At 40.7% G+C, this 26,956-nt stretch overlaps 1 protein-coding gene across 3 annotated transcripts in view; it reads right to left on the bottom strand.

The window, feature by feature from the left end:
• The window catches only part of CHD1L (chromodomain helicase DNA binding protein 1 like), a 66,995-nt gene that overhangs the window by 26,877 nt on the left and 13,162 nt on the right, over positions 1 to 26,956 (bottom strand). The window contains exons 2-12 of one of the 3 annotated variants that reach the window (XM_026489085.4): positions 20,300 to 20,412; positions 17,682 to 17,788; positions 17,023 to 17,137; positions 16,400 to 16,431; positions 12,613 to 12,694; positions 9,546 to 9,708; positions 7,787 to 7,942; positions 6,930 to 7,022; positions 4,904 to 5,000; positions 2,598 to 2,671; positions 1,331 to 1,441 (exon numbers count right to left, since the gene is read on the bottom strand). In XM_026489085.4, coding sequence (XP_026344870.3) covers positions 1,331 to 1,441; positions 2,598 to 2,671; positions 4,904 to 5,000; positions 6,930 to 7,022; positions 7,787 to 7,942; positions 9,546 to 9,708; positions 12,613 to 12,694; positions 16,400 to 16,431; positions 17,023 to 17,137; positions 17,682 to 17,788; positions 20,300 to 20,412 — 1,143 coding nt within the window. Of the gene's footprint in view, positions 1 to 1,330; positions 1,442 to 2,597; positions 2,672 to 4,903; positions 5,001 to 6,929; positions 7,023 to 7,786; positions 7,943 to 9,545; positions 9,709 to 12,612; positions 12,695 to 16,399; positions 16,432 to 17,022; positions 17,138 to 17,681; positions 17,789 to 20,299; positions 20,413 to 26,956 lie in introns of those variants that run through there. The other 2 variants (XM_044380295.3, XM_026489086.4) reach the window with 2 other exon arrangements.

Genomic DNA, 26,956 nt, shown 5'->3' on the forward strand with positions numbered 1-26,956 from the left:
CTGGGTGGCTCAGTCAGTTAAGCGTCTGCCTTCGGCTCAGGTCATGATCCCAGGGTCCTCAGATGGAGCCCCACATCGGGCTCCCTGCTCAGCAGGGAGTCTGTTTCCCTCTCCCTCTGCTCCTCCACCCCACTAGTACTCTCTTGCTCACTCTCTCTCAAATAAATAAAAATCTAAAAAAAAAAAAAGATTAGGTCTACAAAAAATAAGATAATAAAACTAAGATTCCAGGGGCGCCTGGGTAGCGCAGTCGTTAAAGCGTCTGCCTTCGGCTCAGGGCGTGATCCTGGCGTACCGGGATCGAGTCCCACATCAGGCTCCTCTGCTATGAGCCTGCTTCTTCCTCTCCCACTCCCCCTGCTGTGTTCCCTCTCTCACTGGCTGTCTCTGTCAAATAAATAAATAAAATCTTTAAAAAAAAAAAAAAAAAACAAACTAAGATTCTAGAAGTTCAAAACTTGGGGCGCCTGGGTGGCACAGCGGTTAAGCGTCTGCCTTCGGCTCAGGGCGTGATCCCGGCGTGATGGGATCAAGCCCCACATCAGGCTCTTCTGCTATGAGCCTGCTTCTTCCTCTCCCACTCCCTCTGCTTGTGTTCCCTCTCTCGCTGGCTGTCTCTATCTCTGTCAAATAAGTAAATAAAATCTTTAAAAAAAAAAAAAAAAAACTAATTTAAGGTCGGCTTGCTCCATGACATAAGAATAATTTCATCTCCGAGAACTGATTTCAAACAACTAAGGCATCTATCTATGAAAGCAGTCTTTAACTGGTAAAGCACTATAAATATCACATAAAATATTTATGACTTAACTCACAAAGATAATGTTAAAAATAATTCTAAAGAGCTGGCAATTTCATAACAATCACAACTTTTTAAAAAAAGATTTTTATTAAGCTTTCACAGCACTATTCCAGAGCTACTTAAGGAAGAGGGATAACTAACAGGTTATCTTACTTCCCAAATTCACAGCTGGGAAGGAGGGTGTTCTCTACTGAATGTGAATAAAACCTTCCATGAAATTGCAGACATATTCCAGGACAAACCAGGTCAGTGGTCAAAGCAGATTAAAATTACCTTCCAACAACCCCTAGTTTCAGCCTTACTTCTCTGAGCTGACAGCTTGGATAACTTGGACAGGAAAGAACCCCATGCTAGGAGTCCAGTACTTTGATTAACTTATGGCAACTCCCTCATTTCCCCTTTCTTATGTTCCTTGGTAATGACCTCACACCTTTCAGAGAATTAGGGAAAAACATATTAATGGTCGGGATATAACAGTACTGTATCTCCCCCTTATTTGTCTGCTTTCGTCAATACTTGTGCGCCTACCTGCTCTGGTACTCAGGAGAAAAATAAAAACAGGCTGCTGTCCGAAGTTCTTAATGGCCAGGTGTCTCTCTTCTCCTCTCACAGAACCATCCACACGCTCATAGCTGTACCCTTCACACAGAAAAAGAAAACAGAAATAGAAACCCTTTTCACATATTCCTTGGGGAATAAAACACTGTCAGCTCAAAACCAAATGCTAATTTTGTCCCATTTTGTATACAGGTATGCCTCTACTTAAAGCAACTTCCATGGGAAAAATCTAAATTTAGGTGACATTTCATTGTTTTACAAAAGAACGCAACATGACATACCTCTCTGGGTTTTTTAAATACATGCAGTTGATGTATTTGGCCTTTGTGGAGTTAATAGTCAATTCTGACTATCCCAACCCTGAAACACACTGTGAACCATTCTGTGTGGTAGTTCCCAATTCTGCCGAGACAGAACTCTTACTTACACAAGCAGTAAGACAAGCACTTAGGAGCTGCTGAGTGAGCCGCCCAATGGCCCAGCAGCTGTCTTCCACCCATTACCACAGACCCCTGTCAGGAAGGGGAATTATATGCTCAAGCCCTGTTTGTGAATCTGGGGATCCCTCAACATACCAATGGCATTTCCTGCAAGTATCCAGTGGACCAGGTACCGTACTGTAGTCCTTAGGGGGCGTCAAGTGGCTCTGAAAGACCTACTCTGAATTCATGTTTTAAACAGTAAGGTCTGAAGCTGATACTCCCTCACCACTGATTTTAAGATCAGTGTTACAGCCTTTTGCCATCATCCCACATACATTTTATTATATATTAAACAGAATCCCCAGGTAATAACTTACATTCCCTATTGTTTATATAGAAAAAATATTCCTTTCCCTTGGTTGATATATGGGATTTCTATAATTTCATCTTTTCTACTGATCCTAAGTGCTCAACTGTTGAACTGAATGTTGCAAGACACTGAAAGCTCTTTTTTTAGCAAACATTTTCAAAAACACTCAACATTTCTGCAACTCAGATTTTTTTCCAGGACCCATAATTTTAAATCACATCACCAGTGGGAATGTATGTTTATTTCTGCCCACGTGTCTCTACCCAGCTGTCAATCCTTGTGTAACACACCTCTCTCCTTACTTTCAATCTTCCTTTGGTTCAGAATGATGTTCTTTCAGTGCTTTCCTCTGTAACATCCCCACCCCCCAGATTACTCTTCATGGACCTACTGGACTGTTAAGTCTAAAAAAGGCTTAAGCAATGTAGTGGCCAAGGAATGTCACCTCTATAGTCCATGTAGTCTTGGAGAATATCCAACATCTGGGTCATCTGGGAGAAAAGTAAAACTCGATGGCCCCTGGCAAGAAAGAGAAAAGGAAAGGCTGCCGACTCTAAGTATTTAAGGTGAGTTTCCCTCAGGGGAAACTTATCAAAGAATACGAGTTTATAAATAATGAAATACTGAAGCAGAAATATAAATACCATAATCATTTACAGAGACTTCTTCAGAAATGCTAAATGTTCCACATAAATAACTTCACATGCAGCCATATTCTGCAGAGCCGAAGTTCTCAAACTACAGATATTCCCAGGAGCATGTGTCAATGCACCAGGGGGTACAGAAAGCCCCAGGATAACCAAGGCACCTCTTTCTGGAATGTCAATTTACTAATGGAAAAAAATATATGCTTTCATTTTAACAGCAAAATAAATAAAGGTATGTGAAGAATAAAATGCAAAATTCAAATGCACAAAACCCAACGGGTTTTTGTGGTCAGCCAATTAAAGCCATTCTCTACTTGGGGGTGTAAAATCACTGTCCTCTCATCTACAACTGTATTGGTTGAAAAGTCTGAGAAGTATCACTTTAGAGAAGCAAGAGGCAGGTGGCATCTCATATCCCATATGATACATTAAAAAACTTATGTATAGGGAAAGGAGGGGAAAGGAGGAGGCAAAATGAATTAAGTCAAGAATGAAGATGAGCCTACAGTCCCATGTTATCAGGTATTATTTTAAGTTTTCACAAAGAAAGAAATATGACACTGTCAAAACAAGAGTCTCATTAGGAAAACTAATTTAATCTGAGCTTGTGAAGTATGTAAAGGAATAATTATGAAGAACTCCTTCAAGACTCTAGCCCCAAACATGTGGAAAAGGCATCGAACTTGATGACCTCAATTCTTTTTTTTTTTCTTTTAAAGATTATTTATTTATTTATTTGACAGAGAGACAGCCAGCAAGAGAGGGAACACAAGCAGGGGGAGTGGGAGAGGAAGAAGCAGGCTCATAGCGGAGGAGCCTGATGTGGGGCTTGATCCCAGGACCCCGGGATCATGCCCTGAGCGGAAGGCAGACGCTTAACAACTGAGCCATCCAGGCGCCCCTGATGACCTCAATTCTAATCCCATTTCTGTCACTTGCTGCCTGCGTGACTTTAGACAGGTCACACAACCACTCTAGGCCCGTTTCATCACCTGTGAAATGAAAAGGTTGGACAGAAGATGTTTACGGTCCTCCTCCACCTCTAACACACTTTTTTTTTTTTTAATGATTTTTTTATTATATTATGTTAGTCACCATACAGCACATCCCCGGTTTCCGATGCACCTCTAACACACTTAGACTAGATATATCAGAGCCAATAAAATACACTAAGACATGCAATTATTTGGTTTGCACATTCCTAACATTGGGTGGTTTTGCCAAATCTGAGGTTCTAAGGTTAGCTCAGGCTCACTTGGACAGCTGTCCCACAGGGACAACTTTGAAACTCTTAGGTAGCTGGGCTTTTTCTAGACTTTTCTGTCCTTCTGGGGACTAGGAGGATCAGGTAGAGGCTGGATACCAGCCGCTGAACACTTAGCTAAACATTTTAAGTTTCCAGAAGTGACTTGGTCTTCTGCTACCCAACCCATGTTTCTGGGAAAGAGTTCCTCAAGTTTTCTCTGAACCAAACCCTACAGGTTAACAAAAGTGCATACTTACTAAGTCCTCACTAGGTACCAGTTCAATGAAAGATACCAGCAGGCGATTAAAAAAGAAATCTTTGACGTTATCTTTGTCTTTGTGGAACTAAACACCACAGCTGGAGCGGTAAGATTACTACACATCAATTAAACAGAGAGCAGATTAAGGCAGTGCATTGCCAAGTGCTGGATGAGGGTCCTAGGTGCTATAGGAATTCAGGGAAGGGAAGGATGATTATGGAGGGGATGGGGTAGATATGGGATGGGGTGTGGGTGTAGCTGCAAAGAAGGTGCAACTGGAATCACGGTCTTGAAAAAAAGGAAAACTGGAATTAGTCTCAAGAAATCAGTGAATTGGGGTGCCCATGTGGCTCAGCTGGTTAAGCGTCTGCCTTTGGCTTAGGTCATGATCTCAGGGTCCTAGGATCAAGCCCCGAGTTGGACTCCTGCTCAGGGAGGAACCTGCTTCTCCCTCTCCCCGCTCCCCACTCACGCTCTCTCTCACTCTCTCTCTCTCAAATAAATAAATAAAATCTTTAAAAAAGAAAAAAAGAAATCAGTGAATCATCTGGCTTTAAAAATTACCAGCTCAGAGCAGAAAATGTGAACTGACCACCTACCTGGAATACAGGAATGCCAGCAGCTTATCCAGTAGATAAAGTTTCCCACTGGCCTCAATCAGGTGGTCTCCAATTTCAAAAGGCTCTGGTTCCACACCTGAAAAAAAAGGAACCATTCCCAATAATGTGTGCCCTGGTCAGGGCTGACTCCTTACGTAGAGAAGCTGATGGTGAGGCTACAACAAGAAGTCAAGCTCCTTCTAAAGGAAAATGGGCCTGTCTCATCTCTCTTTGAGACATTTTCTAATTATTTATTTGTATGATAATCTTGGTGCTGCTTAACATCAATCACAGAGCCCAATACCTTCAACATACCTAGTAAATGTCCATCCAGGGAACAAGCCCACTCTTTAGGAAAGGGAGGCATAAGGACATGCTAAAGGCCAGAGAATTGAAAATTTGAGACTCTCACTCAAGAAAACAAATCAAAAAATAATGATTAGATGTATAAACTAGTAATTCTCAGGGTGGGGGTGGCAGTCAGAATAACCTAGAGGGCTTCTTTCAAAATCTACATGTTCCCAATGTCCCCTGCCTTAAAAGAAGATTGAGAAATGTACCTGAATAAGATTCTGTGACATCTGAAACAATTCATAGTGCTACTTGCAAATACTCCCTTAAAATGACTCCAGCAAACTCTCCACATTGATCCTATCCATTCCAGTGCCCCAATGGCCAAAGAAGTCCTAGAAGTCTCCCAAAGGCTACCTATCAGAGTGAATCAAAAAAGCCCTCGTTTGAATAAAAATGAAAACACCACCTAGTGAAATGTGTGGTCTGTAGCTAAAGCAGCACTCAGAGGCAAATTTGCAGACATCTCTAAGATGGAGGGGAAGCAGCCAAAGACGCTGAGAAGGAGCGGAGGTAGGGAAATGGAGAAGCAAGAGAACGTGCTGTTCCAGAAGCCCAAGGAAGAAAGTGTTTCAAGAAAGAAGTGATCAACCGTGTCAAAGGTTTCGAGAGGTGAATTAAAATGTGAACTGACAACCACTGTAGATCACTGGTAAACTTGTAAAGTTCAAGGGTGGTAATGAAAGGCTGACAGTGGAGTGGGTTTAAGACAATGGGACATCTAGGGGCACCTGGATGGCTCAGTCAGTTGAGAACCTGACTCTTGATCTCAGGGTCCTGAGTTCAAGCCCTGCATTGGGCTCCATGCAGGCTCCAGCATGGAGCTCACTTAAAAAAAAAAAGACAATGGGACATCTAATCACAAAGAAATAATCCGTAAATTCAGATTATGAGACAACCCATAAAACAACCAACCCTGAGATTCTTCAGAACTGTAATTTCAGGCAAGATCAAAAAAAAAAAAAAAAAAAAAAAAAAAAAAGGCTGAGGGAACGTTTCTGGATTATAGGAGAATAAAGAGACAGACAAATATAATTCAGATCTATGACTTGCTTTTGAATTTTGAATTTAAAAATAAAGAAGAAAATCAAAGCCATAAGGGCCATTAAGGGGACAACTGAAGAAAGTTGAATATGAACGATAGATTACATCCACAGAAAAAATTAACAAGAGAAAATGGGGGCAAAACTAGACAGTAAATACAGGTAATTCTTTTGAAGAATGTTGCAATGATGTTGGCCACAAATGTTCATGAGGGGGACCTGGGTGGCTCAGTCCTTAAGCAGCTGCCTTCGGCTCAGGTCATGATCCCAGGGTCCTGGGATCGAGTCTCCACATCTGGCTCCCTGCTCGGAGGGAACTCGGAGGGAAGCCTGCTTCTCCCTCTCCCACTCCCCCTGCTGGTGTTACCTCTCTCACTGTGTCTCTCTCTGTCCAATAAATAAATAAAATCTAAAGAGAAAGAAAGAAAGAAAGAAAGAAAGAAAGAAAGAAAGAAAGAAAGAAAGAAAGAGAGAGAGAGAGAGAGAGAGAGAAGAAAGAAAGAAAGAAAGAAAGAAAAAGAAAGAAAGAAAGAAGAAAGAAAGAAAGAAAGAAAGAAAGAAAGAAAGAAAGAAAGAAAGAAAGAAAGAAATGTTCATGAAAAGCAACGTGAGAAAAAAGGGCATTGTCTCACCATCAAACAGATATGGGTGATCCACACACTTTCGAAGCTGGGACAAGACGTTCTGAAGTTTAACTTTCTTTGCCATCTCATTTTCAAATGCATCTGAAAACAGTGACAGAGACAGAGAGACAGATAGGGACTACTGAACAAAAACAAAACAAAAACTCTAAGTTAACCTTATTTATCAGTAGTCTATCTCTCAAACCTCTATTAACCTCCTAAATTTCAACTGAATTGCATTAAGAATTTACCAGCATATCCACTGTTTTCTTAACTACCCCTTTGTTTTAAGGAAGCCTAACTACAAAATGAACTCAGGAGTATGTTGTTATTTCTGCACAATTCTAAATTCCCTTCTTTAACTACTGTTGTGGAGCCAAGAGATAGAATAATACAAAGTGACAGACTGTTCTACTCCTCTCTCTGTTTCCACTCCCAATTCCTCTCAGTGAATCTGATCCAACAAAAAAGCTTTGCAACGTGTTAAATATCTGACAGGGTAGAAAGATGAAAGGCATGACTGGCATACCTAGAAGTGTTTGCTTAACTAACTTCTACGCAGTAAGGACAACTGGTGGGGGCGGGGAAGAAAAGGAAATTTCCCAAGTCCAACAACCGATAAAGTCTGCGTTGTAGTAAAGATACCCCACATGGTTTCATTGCAGCTGACCTAAACATTATTCAGAATACAAAATTCCATCCCATATTACTATACAAAGCAAGTGTGGTAATAAAATATTTACTCACCTAGTACACGTATACCCACTAGTAGGCATGCCTAGTATTTATTTTGAACAATCATCCTGGGATAATAATAAAATCATATCCTCATTTAGTTTCTAAGCAGTCAAGTGCCCTCTGATTACCTAGGTCTTTCATCAAAACGGCCTTGTAGTATTTTTTCTGCAATGCTGACATGCCGTGGTATATCACTACCTCTGTCTTCTTGGGAAGCTCTGTAGCTACCTCAGCTTTCACCCGCCTCAACAGAAATGGCTGCAAGAGTTTGTGTAGTTCGCTCGCTGTGTAAGGAAAAAACAACAACACAAGAGCAGGATGAAATTTTCAGGCCAATTCCACATGCTAGACCAGTATGGTAATTTTTCATAGTAGAGGTGAACCTGGAACATGGGGTTGAACTATGCAGGTTGACTTAAATGCAGACTTCTTTTCAATAAATACAATAACTACAGTACTGTAAGTGTATTTTCTCTTCCTTAGGATTTTCTTAACATCTTCTTTTCTCTGGCTCACTTGATTATTAAGAATACAGTTTAATACACATGACACACAAAATATGTGGTCATTGACTGTTTACATTGCGAGTAAGGCATCCAGTCAACAGCAGGCTATTAGGTTTTAGCAGATCTTCGATTGTGTGGGGACTGTCAACACCCCTAACCCCTGGTTGAGGGGTTAACCATATTTCTTCTTCATTGGGTTCTTTTTCCCAACTCCTTCTAAAATTGTTACTGGCTCTCAACTCAAGAACACTCAAAGAACTAGATTTTCATTAATAATCTCATTTGCATGGAGTTTTACTGTTTCCAGGATACTTCTGCACTTAATCTGATTAACCAGCATAGCAGCTCAGAAGTAGAGGCCAAGTAATATTGTCCCCATTTTTATAGCTAAGTTAAGCACACCTAATCCAAAGTCACAGAGCTGGATGCTAATGTTGCTATTATTCAAATCCAGTTCTTTTCACTTCAACTCCCTTGTTCCTTCCCCAGGTGTTACGAACTTCAAAAACTAGCCTCAACTGGAATTCCACTGCATGTTGGGTAGCCAGGTGCAGTAAATAAAAAGACAAGAATGCAGTGAAATATAAATTCCACATAGACAACAAATAATTTTGTAATAGGAGTATATCCCATGTGATATTTGACTGGGTGTCATATATTTTATCTGGCAACCCTAAACATGGAGGCAATCAGAGGAAGTTCCCAGGTAATCTCCAGCCTGTGGTATGAGCACTTTTGCTGTGAGAAGCCCTTCCAACTCATACTCATCTGGTACACATATCCCCCCACTAGTCGGCATGCCTAGCATTTATTCTGAACAATCATCCTGGGATAATAGTACAAGGATACACAGGTAATTCTATAAGGCAGTGGGGCAAAATGCAAGAGAAGACTGCAACTGGCAGCTGTATAAATGAGGACGGCTCCCCTCCTTCGCTTCCACCAGCTACTCACCCCAGACTCTTAGCTTTGGTGCACTGTTAATAGAAACTCCAGTGCTGTGGAATGCTGAGTAGTTTGGGACTATAGAGCCCACATATTTTTCTGCCTCAGGAAACAGCATAGAAAGTTAACAAATCACAAAAGTATAGAAGTTACGTGTGGGTAAAAAAAAAAGCAGACACTTTCTATCTCTTCCAAAATGATCCATTAAGCCCTACTGTAGAATCACGTAACAAATAAGAATCATGACTAGCAGACAACTGGGTACAACGTGAGGGATCTAGCAACCCCTCAGGTTTGTGTGGCTCTTCATCTCCCTAGAAGGTGCCCTCCAGTTATCAATTCTCTTTCCTTCCTATTTATAACCCCGTATCTATTATGCACCAGGGCAGTTTCTGGGCCCAGACTTCTGGGCATGATTTCTAGGAAGGGAACTTGCCTGATTCAGACTCCTTCTCAATATCCTGGTAATGCTGAACAAAATCTCCCACCTGCTCCTTGGGAAAGAGATCAGGCTCCACAAAACTGAGGAGAGAGTAGAGCTCTTGAAGGCTGTTCTGGATGGGAGTTCCGGTCAACAGGAGACTGAAGACTGCGGAGAACTCAAATACATAAATAAGTAAAGTAAAAAATTCATAACCTTGGAAAGCAAGACCCTGTTCCCTCTCACAACCTTTACCTGTACAGAGAGGCATAATTTAGTGGGATGACCATGAGGACATGAAACTAGAAGACGCGGTTCAAGCCGTATACTAGAGATTTGATGTAGGAAATAGTACCTCTTCAGTTGTAAGAAGGGGACAATAATCCATGAAGGAGATACTGTCACAAGGAGGTAAGTGAAATCACTGTGTGAACTCCGAAGTACTACATGAGTATTGGATATGCTGACTGTTCCTCAATCTTAGTGGGGATTCAAGCTGTATTTTACTACCCACATGGGTGAGTCTACTGAAGCATCACAGGCACATGGTACACACTCAAGCAGTTTGAAACAGCTATGGCATCAGCCCCACCACTACAAGCAAGAAGATCTATACTAGAAGAACGTCCTCTGTACAACTTTACAGTGCATCACATCCAAAACCAAGACTTCTGGATGTTTCTGGGCCTTATACAGCCCAAAATGAAAGAAATTCTTTAAATTTTGAGCAACAGGTAAGAACAAGAATAAGAGACTAATGAAATAAAAGGTTAGGAAAGACAATAATGGATATTAGGTTAAGCAAAGGACAACCACTAAACCGACATTAATAAGAACTTCTACCATTTGAGTTAAATAATGCAGCAAAAATGGAAAGCCATATCCCGTGTACATTAAATACTGAAATACAGTATGATACATATATACACATATGTATACATATACACACCTTATTGTAAATATAAAAATGCAGTATACTTTGGTTTCTAAAATAATATATATGCATATTTATGTGTTTGGGTGTTCACATGCACAGCAAAGGATATGGCAGCAGATATACCAAATGTTAATGTATTCATGGAGTAAGATTATTGATGGTTTTTATTTTTATTCTTGTGTTTCTATGTTTTGATTTGGGGGGGTCATAAGAAGATACTGCTTTTGTAGTCAGAAAAGGTAACAGATGGAATGACACAATTAAAACTGATTTGAAAATGCTGTATTACTGTTTTTTTTTTTTTCCGATCTCCTTTTTTTTGTTTTCTTTTTAAATTATTTCATCAATGTCTACCCACTCATGTCTGTTCTGCTGGTAGGGCAATGTTTCCATAGAATGTAAATATGGGAACTGGTCAAAAACAAATGTTTTCAACAACCAACTCACCTTTTTACAATGTGTTCACCAAGCAAAGAGCTGGGGTGACCAAGAATATGAAGTCAAAAAGACAACCAGGATTTTTGGTCACTACAGTCAACTTATGAGCTAATACGTCATATGAGCTAATGTATTTATTCACAGTAGTGTCCATTTAGTATCAAAACTTATAACTGGGTGAAAAAAATCCAGAGGCCATCTCTTTGTATACAGTATTTTTAAAACTTCTTTTTGTGTAAAATATTTTGCAAACATTTCCCATGTTGTTAAATATTCTTCTACGTAATTTTTCACAGCAGCCTTACTTTGTCAAGGGACTATACTTACTTTGTGAATGTACTTTGTAAATGTAAATGACGGACAGCACAAATTGTAATAACCAACTCCTATGTTTCACTACAAATTACTTCCAAATCTTACAAACAAGCTGAAAACAATATTATAAAGGGGAGGGGGGAAAGGCACTACCCTTCTCCCCACCTCTCAGCCCTATCAATAAATACATTTCTTTCCAACCAACAAGTTGTCTGCAATTCAAACCCCACCTCATGCTTAGATGACACAGAAATTTGTCACATAATCCCTCTGAGACTTAGTTTCCTTATGAATAACAAGGAAAGACTCTGGGACCAGCAACAGAACTTAGTTTCCCCACTTCAAAACCCGGAGTTCCTTTACTACACCTGCTTCTCTTCTCCCATTATCCATCAGTAAACTGGCATGGTAGTTTACGAAGCAGTCTTTTATAGGGTTAGGTGCCAGAATATGAAACCCTCTTGGGAAAAAGATACTTTAAGAGTCCCTAAAAGAAGGCAAAAGACATCACAGAGCAGAGGGGGCCCACCAGGGCATAGCAATCTTTGAGACTGGACTAATAACAGACAGTGACCATATCTGCATTAAAATGCTAAAAACTACAACTTCTGGCCAGTAAACAGAGAATTCAGACCTAAGACTTTCCTCCAAATCACCTCTAAATTTATTAACTCATTTGTTATAGGACATGATGTTATAGGACAGGGACCAAACTTCAGTGATGGCCACAGGAATTTGCATATGTGGTCTTATTTATAAGGTCAGCAAGGAGAAGGGCACTTCTTACAAGCTGTTCCACTGGCTCCTCAGAAAAGAGGGCAAATCTAGAGCTGTACTGACATTTCTCATTTCTCACTGTGCCAGAATGATGCCAGAGATCAAGAGAAGGGAATGAGATCAAGAGTATCACATTCAAAAGTATGACAAAGACAAGAGTGACTAGAGCTAATAGTTAATGGCATGCAATGGGGTCTCTTCATTATTCCATGTGAACTATTGAATCTTAAAAAAGGTAAATGGGGGGAAGGGTAAAACATGTCAGATGTATTTGCTATTGCAGAGAGAAGAGTTATAATAAGATTAATTTTAAAGAACTATCCCTCTGAAGATCAAAAGAGAGTTGAAACATTTCCAAAAATACAATGTATTTTATTGAGGTAGTATCTTATTATTTGATATCCAGATTTCAGTAACTGTTATCTCCTATGTAAAAGATGAGAGGAAAAAGTTAGGCCATATTAAGTACTACCTCTGTTACTCACAAAATGTTTATTTAGCCCTACAGAAATCTGACTAAAAAAATGTTTCAACTTAACTAACTCTATACAGGCCCAAGATAGTATTTTTTTTAAAGGAAGTTGTACAAAAACTAAGACTATCCTGTGAGTTTACCTCCGAAAGTGTCTTATGCAGCAAGGAGCTTTGGTTTTTCAACCTGTGAGCTTCGTCCACAACAAGAACACTCCAAGGGAAGCTGTGAGAGAAAAATCCAAGCTTTCAGTTTTGTGTAACCCAAGCACGTATCTCATACCCAAAAAGTCTTACTGTACAAATGGCACTAGTGTTGGAAATACTAATATTAAGCCCATTCTATTAGAAACACACTTAAATTGCCCTTTTTTTTTAAAGATTTACTTACTTATTTGAGAGGGCGTGTGCATGAGTGGGGGGAAAGGCAGAGAGAAAGAATCTCAAGCAGACTCCCCACTGAGCATGGAGCCCCACACAGAGCTCGATCTCACAACCCTGAGGTCATGACCTGAACTGAAATCAAGAGTTGGATGCAACCCAGGCGCCCCTCAAATTACCTTATCTGAAAGCCTGCCATGTACATAAGACAACATCTGAATAAGGTAGTAAATTTAAGGGAATTTGTTTTCCAAGATGGGAAAGATCTGTGCATAAAGGCAGAAAGGAAGGAGCTAGAGACAGAAAGCAAAAGGAAACATTTATGACCATCTACTATGTGCCAGACCCTGTGCTTGGTTAGGGCTTTATGTCTGTTATTTAATCTAAAAGAATATAGTGAGTCGACATTACTCTGCTCATTTTACCAACAAGGAGACTAAAGCTCAGAAAGGTTAGGTGACTGGCTCAAGGTCATAAAGCTAGAATGAGGTAGAGCTAAGATTTAAACCCAGAAGAAAAATCAAGAGAAAATGGTGTCATAGGAGCTTAACAAGTGTTTTAGATTGAAAAATGGGAAAGCAGTGAGTAAGATCAAACGTTAAAGACGTTTGGGAAGATACAGCCGTTGGATATACTATGGAAGTCATTGGTGGCTCTTGCTAGAGCACAAAAAAAAATTTTGAAATATGGAAAAATATGTATGTATGAATATGTTCCAAGCTGCATTATTTAAAATAGCAAAAAGCCAAAAATAAAAGTCCAATTATACGTGATGAAATATTATTCAGCATTTTAAATACTATGATTATCTTACAATAAAAAGGCCTATACGATAACTAAAAAATATATAAATATTATGTGTCTTCTCACAAATGAGAAACCATGCAAGAGATAACAAAGTGAAAGTTACAAGATTTTTAAATTTTTGTTTGTAAACATTCTGTAATCTCATTACATTGCTTTGTTTTGTTTTTTAAAGATTTATTTATTTGAGAGAGAGAGAGAGCAGGAGCACGGATGGAGAAAGTGGGAGAAGCAGACTCCCCACTGAGCAGGGAGCCAGAGGCGGGGCTCGATCCCAGGACCTGAGATCATGACCTGAGCCGAAGGCAGATGCTTAACCAATGCTTAAGCCACCCAGGTGCCCCCTTATTACATTGTTTTTATATTTAAAATACTAAACATATATACAAGTAAGACAGAACACTGGAAAGATAGCGGGTATGGAAATAAAAATCACTCAAAATTTAGAGAAAGATCTTGAGCAGATGTTGCCCTTCCAAGGAAGCAGCCCTCTTCCTCTGAGGCTCCAGAGAAAATCCAGAAAACAGGTAAGAAACGGAAACCTAGTACCATCTACCTATTGAGAGTGAAGTAGACGGAGCAAGAACTGGGGGTCCAAAGAGAGTAGGAACTGGGATCATTCCTGCTGGGTAGCATCTGGAGGAGATGCATTTAAGGATTACGAGCAGTAAGTGTCCAACTGGTGTTGGACAGTGGTCATGAGATAAGCTGGCAAAGTGGCCATAAAATAGCACCTGGCCTGTCAGAATCAGCATTCAAAACAATTCCGGTCCTATTTCCTCGTGACGAACTGGGTGGGTATTAAAGTCTTACACAATAAAAGCTTATGCAGTGAAGCAGCCTACAAGGAGATGGATGTGGGTTTAGTGAAAGGAAGGTCAAATCACTCATCAAAGAACACCAAAGTACACTAAAGGATGCCCCCTGGAGGGGAAGAGGTGGACTGAATTCCAGCACTGAATGCAGAGTGGGATGAGGAAACTTCTAAATCTCTTGACCTGCATATTTCATAGGTCTATTATCAAAAAAAATTTTTCATATTTCTCATTCTGGTAAGTACACAATCTTAATTCCCCACTAAACCTCTTTAGGGCAGATAATACATTACACTTTCTGGCTCTTCTCAGCGTGTGATATAGTAATATACAAAATAACCTTGTCAAGTATATCAAAAGAATAAATGTGTCCCTGGGGTTCATACTATTAGCCAATATTATAAACGCCCCCTTATTACTTAGGTTCTTAAATTCATGTGGGATGGATTTAAGATGGATGATTTAATATAAAAAGACTGTCTAATGAACAGTGTGAAACTCCAGTGCACCTAGATGATTTGAGAAGCTGTCCCTGGGGTTTGTTTTGTTTTTTCTGATATCAGTATCGGATATTTTTTGTTTTTGGTTTTTTTTGAGAAGCTCTTTTTAAAAGTCTCCACAGCACTGCATGCTGCATTTGGATAAATGTTTTGCCATTATTAGCAACATAGCCTTGGCTGGGTTACCTAATCTCTTACTTTCCTCATCTATAAATAAATAATACCTGCCTACTAGGGTTTTCATGAAGATCACGTAGGATAATTTAAGTACCCCAAAACATTTATGTTCCAATCTTCTAGCCTTTTGAGACTTCCCACATCCTGCCTTGTATTATGGATATCCAAATACTGCCTCTCCCTCTACTGGAGTCTACGTCCTCTTAGGAAGCTCTATAGCTTACTTTCCCGGCACTGCTGGTAACTCCCAAACAGTGTTTTTCCAAAGAAAAGATCTTCAACAAGTATTAAGTTGGATATTAATAATAAAAAAAGAAAGAGGGAAAGCATGTTTTCTTCTTAAGAAGAATAAGATAATGTGCTCACTTAAATGAAACGTAGTGAACCAAAACACAGGATGGAAGTCATGAAATCTATGACTGGGCCTTTAGTATCTCAAAGTAAGATGAAAATAGAAATCCAACTCAGAAGAACCTGGATGAGAGCATGTAAAATACTGATAAAGCGCTTTGAAAACAGAAGTTTCTGAATATTAAAAATGCAAATCCCCACCTAACCACATCATTACTATGCAGTCTATGGAGAATGAAATCCTGTCAACACATCTTTTCTTATGTATCTGAAGTCCGGCTAATGTTCAATTTACATTGCAACCGCAGTCCTGACCCTACACTGTAACATATTACCCCTAGTGTCAGGTGGTATGAAGAAGTAAATCTAAGTCTCCTATACTTCATGAGCTGATATGAAAGCCTGAAAGCTAACTACTAAAGTATATTTAAAACTCCCTTCCTAAAAAGTGAATTTTATAGCACTGACTGCTACTTTAGGATACTTCTAGGAAAAGGCTCGAATAATTCACCTCCTCTATTATACTAAAAGCTCCAAATAGCAGTCCTGAAAGATATCTATGCATTTGCAATGTAAAGAATCTAATATTTATTAACCACCCACCATGTACACCTTATTTAATCCTCACAACAGCCATTCAAAGCGAGATTTAACTATCCTCAATTCAAAGATGAAGACGCTGAGGTTCACTAAGGTTAAGTAACCAAGGGCACACAGTTAATGAGCAAGGGGCTATAGAGCAGGCCTCCCACTATGCCACCTGCCTGTAAATCAGACTCGTGGAAGACATACCAGGAAGACGTACCAGACATAGGATGAAAGAGACAAAGCACTAAAATGTAAAGGAAAGACATGACTCTCATGATATATTCAACAGTTTCTGAAGCAGTGCAACATACTCACGATTTTAGAAATGATGAATCTTTCAAGCAAATCTGAAAAATTAAGAAAAAAGACACATTACAAGTAGTATTAACACAACTGATATTATAAACTAGTTTCTTTTTAGCTAAATCCTGTAGTTTAAGAGAGTTAAGCCTCATTCATTCACTAAGTAGAAAAAGTTCTAAGCAAAATTCTTAAGTAGCACTATCTCAGAGAAAAACAAAACATAGGCATGAATAAGTGGAAGGTCTTGCTTAAGGTGAGTCAGTCTTTGCTTAAAGAACAGGAACTTAAAAAGAAACTGGAACTTAAGTGTCCTACCCTCCCATCCTGCATTAACAGACAACCCTCAGCCCCCAAAACCCTTTCTCCTACCTGCCTGACTCCACCTATTCACCGGCCAAGTGCCACCTCCCTGGAGAACCTTTACCCTTGATGCACCAGGAAAGAGGGAGATATGTGCAACTAATTTGGTCCTTCTCTTCCTTTGGTCATGGTCCCTCTCTGAGAATCTAATGGAAGTAGACTTTTCTCCCAGGAAAATGTATGCTCTCAAAAAAAGTTAAATTTAATTCCAGTGGATTCTACAACATGTACAGTCCCAGGTTAAGAGTTCTTGCTATAGAGAAATAAATGGATACCTCATAGGTAGTTAGCAGCACATGAAAACGTGACTCTTGTTTTAGGTCTTGCTGTATATGGGCTCTCTCCTCCTTGTCACCTGCATACGTTATGCAGGAAAGACCTGGAGCAAATCTGAATCCAAGAGAAAAGGTAGATGAACACCAACGCAGAGCCAAAGGGAAGGGTGTAGGTATCTGGGAAATTACATTTCATGGAAGGATTAAGGACGTGCAGACTTCATGATGTCCTGCAATCAGAAAGAGTCCTGGGACTCTGGAATCTCACCAGAGTAAAGGTAAAACTATCGGTAAGTTCCTGTGTGAAAGGCAGAGGGTTGGATGAATATCTACAAGGGCGCTGTACTAATTCTAAAGAGAAAATTGTTTTTTCCATGTTGTTACTTCCATGTCACTGTGAAAAAGATAGTTTCTCCTTTAGTTCAGCAAAATTTACTGAGTACTGATCTTCAAATTGCCAAATAGTTATAATAACATCCACTGGACCTTTCCCCCATCGGATTCTTTCTCTACCTACATTGCCTCAGGTCAGAGTTTCTCAGGAAGAAATAAAATCACAGATTGGGACAATATGTTGCTTTATCATATTTCACATACCACCCAGAAAAAAAATCTTTATCGATGTAAAAAACAAAATTGCAGCTACATCTGCTCTGTACCTCTCCATCTCTTCTGTCCAGTTGCTCAAAACAGACAAGGGACATAGAATCAGAAATGGTCCTTCATCATTTAATCTTCCTGCCAAGTAAATGAAGAGAGCAATAGTCTGGAACACACAAAAAGGCAGTTTTTATCACATTTCCACATGAGAAACAACCACAAAGTTCCCAGGACCTTGGAGGGAACACAAACTCGTAAAGAAGACTTAGTGCACAAAAAAAATAATGTACCATCTTCCACACGTCGGGAGAGTCATCCATTCCTAAAGTGAAATCACGTAAGCCTAAATACAATTGCCAAAGAAATGTACGGTACCCAATTACATCAACAGTTAACAAGCAGTGGTGCTCAGTATTGATGTAACTGAACCCTGTAGTGCAAAGGGAAAAAATCAGGAAAGATAAGAAAAATAAATGAAAACAATGCAAATACCGCACCAGATCAAGGAAACTGAAAACATACAGCAAGCACATCCAAGATGTGACTGACGATGACCTACCATGCGGTGCTCTCTGCTGCTTGCCACACTCTCCTGAGGGACGATGTTTTCCTTCCTCATTTCCTCCCCCGTTTCCCTCACATTTCCCTTCCTTCTGTCTGCATTTATAGAGTGCCTTCTATTTGCTAAGCACTGTGCTAAGTTCAAGTACATCACAGTGAACAAAACAGACAAAACTCCTAGCTCTCCTGGAACATACATTCTAGTGAAGAAAACAAACAGTAACACCTCGTAAGCTTAAGCAGGCATATGAAACAAAAATCTTTGAAAAGCCAAACAGGCATATTTTAGGACATGGCTGTACGTACTTTTGACTAGAAAAGTTTCTTAAAAAGGTTGCTGAGATTCACAGAGAAAATAGCACTCTTTTATAAAACAAAATGTTTGAGGACCCCCCATCCCCAAATGCTGAACCATTCTGAGAAAATCTATCCTAAAGATACAATCCAAAATCCTGAAAAAGCTATATGCCCAAGGATGTTCACACTGAGGTTAATACAGCCAAAAAGAGGGGACACCTGGCCATCCCTCATCTGCAGGATATTTAAATTATGGTGAATTCTCTAGATGGAATATTATATAGCCAGCAGAAGATGACTGTGAGGAATATAATAAAATGGATAATTACAATAACAAAGTTAGATTAATAAAATACAAGCTACATGTGCACCATGTCAACCATTTAAAACACACTGCTATTCATGCTTATGGTTAGTGTTGGGGCTCTAGGGTGACAGTTACTTTTTAACTGAGATTACATTAATTTTATAGTGGAAATAATTTCCTTCTTAAAAAAAATAATTTCCTTTTTTAACGATCCACTGCTTCCCAGCCCAGACTGTACCAGAGCAATCACCCAGTAAGTACTTACTGGAATAAAATTATTCCGTTTAGCTTTTGTTGAGGATAATATTGAGAGAAAATTTATTTTTTTGTTACTGTAAACCACATAGATCTACAAAATTAATTTGGATTCACTAGTGAATTCTACCAAACATTCACAGAAAAAACAATGCCAATTATACACAAATTCTTCTAGAAAACCAAAGAGGACAAAAAAACAATGCCAATTATACACAAATTCTTCTAGAAAACCAAAGAGGACAAAAACTTCTCAATTCATTCTATGCGCCCATCTTTATCACAAAACTAAAACCAAAGACATTATAATAAAAGGAAACTACAGACAAGTATCTTTCATGAACAGATGCAAAAATTCTAAACAAAATTTTAGCAACATGAATCTGGAGGTATAATAGTTTTAGGACACTTAAAGTAGAGCTGTATGAATACTCTGGAGAAAGGCAAAGGACAAGTGGAATTTGCAGGCTCTGAATGAAGTCCGGGGGATCCCAATGTGCAAAGCAAAGGAGACTGCAGGGAGGGCTCTGCACATGATCTGAGTGTCTCTTAGCCTGGCTCCCAGAGACACCCAGAAAACTTACCTTTGTTTTGGTTGCATAGTTCTCAGTTCAGGAATGTACTAGAACCTGATTTATTTGCCTGAGAAAGCTGAAGGTGACAAACCAGACTCAAAAGTCATTTTGTGTTCTGAATAACCCCAAGATCAATGAGGTATATGTGGCTTATAAAGTAGTCTCCAACACATGGTCAGATAGAACGTGCAGAACTATGTGCAGAACTGCTCCAACTGGATGTTTACGTATGTGAGGTCAGACTTGCATTTTGGAAGACAGGATTCTTCCTCTGCACTTCTCTAGCATGGCACAGAAATGAGAAGTAGTCCCTACCACCCACTGAGGAAGAGCGATAAATAGATCCAGTTAACTAAATAGAAGTATTGCTAAGAAGGGAGGAGTCCATATGATCCTGGGGGGCGGGGGGGGGGGCGGGGGACACGACAGAACAGTACGACAGATACATTTACATAGAGAAAAACCTTGCCCATTAATTGCAATCCTATGTCAAGTGACACAGTTCAAAACCATCCCCATAGCTAGGAAAGTCAATTCCAAGGTCATAATCTCTTAACAAAGGTTCAGGCGTTTTACCTCCTAGTATAAAAACCCACAGTGGTAGCTAGCAGCTAAAGACAGTGATGAGTTGTGAGGAGGTATTTCAGCGGAGGTGAACAGTGGTCACTCCACAGTAACATACCTGGCAGGTCTTACCCAGGCCCATCTCATCTCCCAGGATGCAGCCATTCTGACCATGGAAGCACTGGGCAAGCCAGTTGACTCCCTCCAGCTGATAAGAGCGTAGATGAATCCCTAGAAATAAAAAATACAGCAAGTCTGAAAAGAAGCCATTTCAGCACACACAAGCTATCTTCTAAGACGTCAACTAAAGAACATTACAGCTATATCCCTTGCTAGGAAGTTATAGAAATGTAAACATGTGCTGACTTCCAAATAACTTTTTTTTTCCTTCCCAAATGACTTTTTGAGCAGACTTAGTCACCATTATATTTGAAGCCCTAAAACAGCCTGTCCATGTCACAGGATCCATCTGACAGACGAGAAAGTTGACCTGGGATTTGGCCTCTATACTGCCTGGCTCCCATGTCAGTGTCCATTCTAGGAATGAGGCATTACTAATGCAACATAACCACAAACAACAACACTTGGAGGGTACATGTGTCTGGCTGCTTAACTGCAACCATTTAAGTTTGCCAACAGTGGTAAAGGAAAAAAAATCAAGACAGGACTAGATTAAATTATGTTTCAACAGACAAACAGCACCATTAAGAACTGACATGATCTTGCATAGAGAATATTTAACAGCGCACAAGAACAGCAGGAAACATCTGAAACCCACATGGAGCTTCTGCTCTCTCTCTCTCTCTCTCTTTTCTCTCTCCCTTGGGGAAAAAAAAAATCCAATTTCAGAGAATAACCATATCTGGGGGAAAGAGAAGACCCCAAACATACTTTAACAAAAATATAACTTTCTGGTTTAGTAACTCATGACCTTTACAAAGAAACTAGATGGTATATAATAATTGTAGAACATTAAAAAAATGAACAAGTTATTTTTATTAAGCACTTCCTAAATACCAGGAAGAGCAGCAAACACTTTACCTAAATTGTCTCATTTGATACTTACACTCATGTACTAGGTATTATCCCCAGTTGTAGGTTAGAAAATTCAGATAACTGAGGCTCTAGCTCAAGATGGCAGTGTGGAGGTGGGGGTGAGGGGATGGGCAAAATGGGTGAAGGAAAGTGGGAGACACTGGCTTCCAGTTATGAACAGAAAAGGAATATGGTCCATGATATTTTAACAGCATTAAGTGGTGCCAGATGGTAGTAGCTACATTTGCAATGAGCATAACATATAGAGAAGCTGAATCGCTACGATGTACAACTGAAACTAATGTAACATTGTGTGTCCAACTATACTCAACTGAAAGCAAATAAGAGTTAAAATAAAATAAATGTTTCAAAAAATATGGCAATGTAGGGAGATCCTGAGCATACTTCCTCCCACAGATACACCAATCTACAGCTATCTATGGAACAATTTCCTCTGAGAAAAACTTAAAAACTGGATTGGGAGATAGGGGAAAAAAAATAACTTAAAAACTGGTAGAGCGATCTCTTCACCTCGAGCAAAAGAGATGGAAACAACACTGCAGAGGGCAGGAAAGGCTGAGACACAATCTTGCCGTAAACCCCACCCTCGGTGATATGACCCACAGTTAGGAGAGGATGAAGGGTTCGCACCCCACACTGGGCACCTAACTCTTAAGACCAGCACCTGAGAGTGGGGCGCCCGGGTGTCTCAGTCAGCTCAGTGTCCAACTCTTGATTTCAACTCAGGTCGTGATCTAGGGTCATGAGATCCAGCCCTGCAGTGAGTGGGCTCCCTGCTCTGCAGGGAGTCTGCTTCTCTCCTCCCTCTGAGCTCCCCCATCCCTGCTCATGTGCTTACATGTATGCACTCTCTCTCTCAAATAAATACATAAATCTTTAAAAAAAAAAAAAAAAAAAAAAGACCAGCACCTGAGAGGAGCCCCCAAAACATCTGGCTTTGAAAAACTGAGGAACAACTCTAAAAGGACCTACACACAAACTCACCCACCCCAGGGCACAGCACAGAAGCAGCCCTCTGAAAAGTGCTCAGACTTTATGGGGAAAAGACTCACTTCCTAACAGTAGAGCACTGTCTGCGGTTGCAGGGGCCTGCTGGGGCACTGCCCAGAGATGGAGGCTGGTAGGTCCCATCTTCTTGCTCTCTCTCTGTGCCTTGCTAAAGCAGGCGGGTGCCATCTCCCTTTTTTTTTTTCTTTTCTTTTTCTCCTCCCCCCCCTTTTTTTCTTTTTTCAGTGGGTGCCATCTTTACATTATCCTTCTGCATACTCCAGAACACCAGTATCTCCAAGAGGGGAGCTTCTACACACATTTGGTGCCCCAGTTTTTTACTTTTGGTGACCTGGTTTCTACAACTGCTATCCAGAGGACGCTCCTTGAGTGACTGGCTCTGGAGAGTAGGAGGGCTTGTGTTGCTGGGTCCCACGGGACAGTAATAACTGGAGATTCTGTTCTTGGCAGACTACCACCCCCAGGGCACTGAACAGATAACAGACAAAAACACACCCTCAGTTTTCCTGAGAAAGAGGCCTATTTGCTTGCCCATGAGCTTTGGCCTGAGTGACAGGCTTCTGGTTTGGCACACCTATGGAGGCCTACAGAGTTGTTCTCAGGGAACAGAAGATGGTGGATGAAATCTTTGCACTCTTCCTCAGCCTCACTCCAATTCACCAGTATCTTCCAGAAAGAAGATTATATCCTTTTCTGGTGAGCCCTGATTTTGCAGCTGCTGCCTGGACACACCTCTACATTGCCTGGCTCTGGCCAGGCTTAAAATCGTGGATTTACAGTACTCTAACCAATGAAGAAAGAGTTCTTAAGTAGTTACCACCCCCAGGGCACAGCAAGAGGCAACAGGCCCAAGGGCTCAATCTTTTAGGAAAGAGGCCTATTAGCTTACCATTATCTGTAGCCTGAGAAGTAGCTTCTTTTTTTTTTTTTTTTTTAAGATTTTATTTATTTATTTGACAGAGACAGCCAGCGAGAGAGGGAACACAAGCAGGGGGAGTGGGAGAGGAAGAAGCAGGCTCCCAGCGGAGGAGCCTGATGTGGGGCTCGATCCCATAATGCCAGGATCACGCCCTGAGCCGAAGGCAGATGCTCAAGGACTGAACCACCCAGCACCCCCTGAGAAGTAGCTTCTAATCAGACACACGTCTAATGCTGACTGTAAACCTTAACTGAGACCTTGGAAGGTACGCACTATCTTCACTCTCTCCCTCTGCCACACTCCAGAGTGCCAGCATCTCTCCAGGGGAGCTCTTATACATGTCTGGTGCCCAGTTTTTACGTCTGGTGCCCTGGTTTTTGTGATCGCCACCCAAGGGATTTCCCGTGATTGCCTGGCTCTGCTGGCTAGGGGGGCTTGCGTTCCTGGGTCCCACAGGACTGTAACAATGGCATGCTGCCACCGCCAGAGCACTAAACAGACAGCAAACTGAAACAAATGAAAAGTCCTCCTTGCTGGTCCTAGAACTTCAGCCTTGGGGCAGGCTTCACCCTTTGGCAGGCTCTAGAGGTTACAAAGTACTCTCAGGGAACATAGGCTGGAGGGTGCCACCACCACACTCTCACCTTGCCTCCTTGCTACAGACCACTAAAATCTCCCAGAAAAGTGCTTATATACTTGTCTGTAGTCCCAAGTTTGTCACTGTTGCCCAAAGGACACCTTAAAATTGCCTGGCTCTGAGGACAGTGGGGCTTCTGCTTACAGTCCAACAGGACTGTAGATATTTGCATTCTTTTTTTTTTTTTAAAGATTTTATTTATTTACTTGAGAGAGACAGAGGGAGAGCAAGCGCACATGCACGCACAAGTGGGGGGAAGGGCAGAGGGACAACTGGACTCCCCACTGAGCACAGAGCCTGACATGGGGCTTGATCCCAGGGCTCTGAGATCATGACCTGAGCTGAAGTCAGATGCTTAACTGACTGAGCCACCCAGGTGCCCCAGCACTGCATGTATCTGTATTCTTTAAAAGCTGCTGAGGGTCTGGCTTCCAATCCAGTCTGAATGGAACTGCTGACTGAGATCCCTCCCTTTGTGAAACTGACTGGTCTTGGCACACCATAACTACTGGGAACTATTAAAACTAAAATAGGCTGGGGTGCCTGAGTGGCTCAGTCGGTTAAGTGTCTGCCTTTGGCTCAGGTCATTATCCTGGGGTCCTGGGATCAAGCCCCGTGTTGGGCTCGCCGCTAAGCAGGGAGCCTGCTTCTCCTCCCTCTGCCTGCCTCTCTGCCTACTTTGCTGGCTCTCTCTGTCAAATAAACAAAATCTAAAAAATAAATTAATCAATTAAAATAAAATAAAATAGGCTGCCTGTAAAATCACAAAGATGTGAAAGACAACCAAGAGCTTAACAGGGTTGAATAGTATGTTTTATCACCTACTTTATGTCCTACACAAAACCAACCCTTCAAGACCCAGAATATGCATAGAAACCGACAGGAAAGACAAGCACAATGAGGAGACATATGAATATGTCCTAAACAAAAGAACAGATAAACCCTTGGGAAAAAACTTCAAAGAAACAGTTAAATAATTTACCTGCTGAAGAGTGCAAAGTAACGGTCATAAAGACGCTCATCTAATTGAGGAGAAGAATGGATGAACTACATGAGAACTTTAACAAAGAGACTGAAAATATGAGTTCCACACAGAATTCAGAGAACTGAAAAACACAGTAATTGAGCTGAAAAACAAACAAAAAACAAAACAAAAAAACCAACAACAGAAGAGTTCAACAGCAGACTAGATAAAACAAAAGAAAAGATCTGTGAACCTGTAGACACAGCAGGAACTTGCCTAAACAGAGCAGCACAAAGAACAAAGAATTTTTTAAAATGAAGAAAACTTAAAGGGACCTCTGGGACAACATCAAGCACACTAACATTCACATTATAGGAGTCCCACAAGGAGAAGTGAGAGAAGAGGGGGGAGAAACTTATTTGAAGAAATAATGGCGGTTTTTCAAGGAAGATGGCAGAGAAGTAGGGGACCCTAGTTTCATCTGGCCCATGGAAGTCAGCTAGATAGCTATTAAATCATTCTGAACACCTACAAACTCAACCAGAAATCTGGGAAAAGAATTGCTGCAATTCTACAAATAGAAAAGCCACCACTTTTTCCAAGGTAGGAGATATGAAGAAGTAAATCTGAGGACATATATCCGAAGGTAAACCCCGGGGGTTTTATGGAGGGAGCCTCCATAAGCCGGTACTGGAAAGTGATAGATCAGCAGAGCACAAAATCGGAACTTTCAGTAATCTGCTCCAGTGGGGGATGTCCCACCTGAAATGTGCTTGGGTGACTAAGCAGGGCAGAATCCTAGGTGGGACAGCACGGTCTCAGGATCCTAGGGGTCACAGAGAGAACGGGGGTTCCTGAGTGCAGCGAAGCCCCAAGCATCAGAGCAGGGAAGCTGGACAAAAAGAGATAGCCCAAGAGGGGGCTTTCTGCTCAGTGTGGCCATAAACCTCAAACTCTGACACAACTGGGTGACTGCTCTTTGAGCAGGGCCCCAGCAAGCGACAGAACCACGGTGAGACAGTCCTCCTTCTCCCTCCCCAGGAGCAGCAAGGCTGAGCACCGGAGGAGTCCATAAAGTTTGCAGACTCGAAACAGGGTTGCACGCCTGAGATAAAAACGTTTGGTCACAAGCTGGGTGAATACAAAGTGCAGACAGAAACCAGGGAGACGAGTGACTGACTGCTTTTCTGTGAGGGTTCACTGAAGAGTAGGGAGCATAAACTTTCAGCTCCAGGACTGGATATTGGGGCAACGCCATTTTCATTTCCAACCCCCATAGTGGTACGAAAAGCTTTTAGGAAACAAAAGACACATAGAGCAATCTGGAGCTGCTTACGCTGAGCCCAGCCCCCTGGCAAGGGGGAATACAATTCCGCCCTGGCAAAGACAGCTGAGAATGAGTGCAACAAGCCCCTTCCCCAGGAGACCAGCAGAAATATCCGGCTAATACCAAGTTTACCAATCACACAGAACTGCAAAACTCCAGTGCTGGGGGAAAACGGTATACAGATTTCATGGTTTCTTCTCATGATTCTTTAGTCTTTCAGTTTTAATTTTTTTTCCTTTTCAACTAATTTTGTGTTTTATCAACTTTTTAAAATCTTCATTAATTTTCACTTTTACATTTATATTTTATACTTTTTTTCATTTCTGGCTTCCTTTCATCATACTCAGTTTTATTTTTGGATATGCATAAGTTTTTCTTTCTTTACAATTTCGGGATCTAGTTTCTTCTAACAAACAAACCACAAAAAACGTTTATTTGTTAGGATCTAGTATATTGCTCTGTTCTGTTCACCTGTTTGATTATATTCTCTCTTTCACTTTTTCTTTTTTTTCCCTCTTTTTTGGTTTCTGATGGCTTCTGATTTGATAGTATATATTTTGGGGGGTCATTGTTGCTATCTTTGTATCTTCTTCTCCTTAACTTATACTTTTCTAGACAGAATGACAAGACAGAAAAACTCACCCCCCCCAAAAAAAAAAAAAAAAAAAACAGAACAAGAGGCAATATTCACTGCCAGGGACTTTGTCAGACTAGAATTCAGAATAACGATTATAAAGATACTACCTGGGCTTGAAAAACGCATAGAAGACACTTGAGAACCCTTTCTGGAGAAATGAAAGAACTAAAATATAATCAGGTCAAAATCAAAAAGGTTATTACTGGGGGCGCCTGGGTGGCACAGCA

The sequence above is a fragment of the Ursus arctos genome, unplaced genomic scaffold (assembly GCF_023065955.2).
Source record: "Ursus arctos isolate Adak ecotype North America unplaced genomic scaffold, UrsArc2.0 scaffold_12, whole genome shotgun sequence".
Classification (NCBI taxonomy): domain Eukaryota; kingdom Metazoa; phylum Chordata; class Mammalia; order Carnivora; family Ursidae; genus Ursus; species Ursus arctos.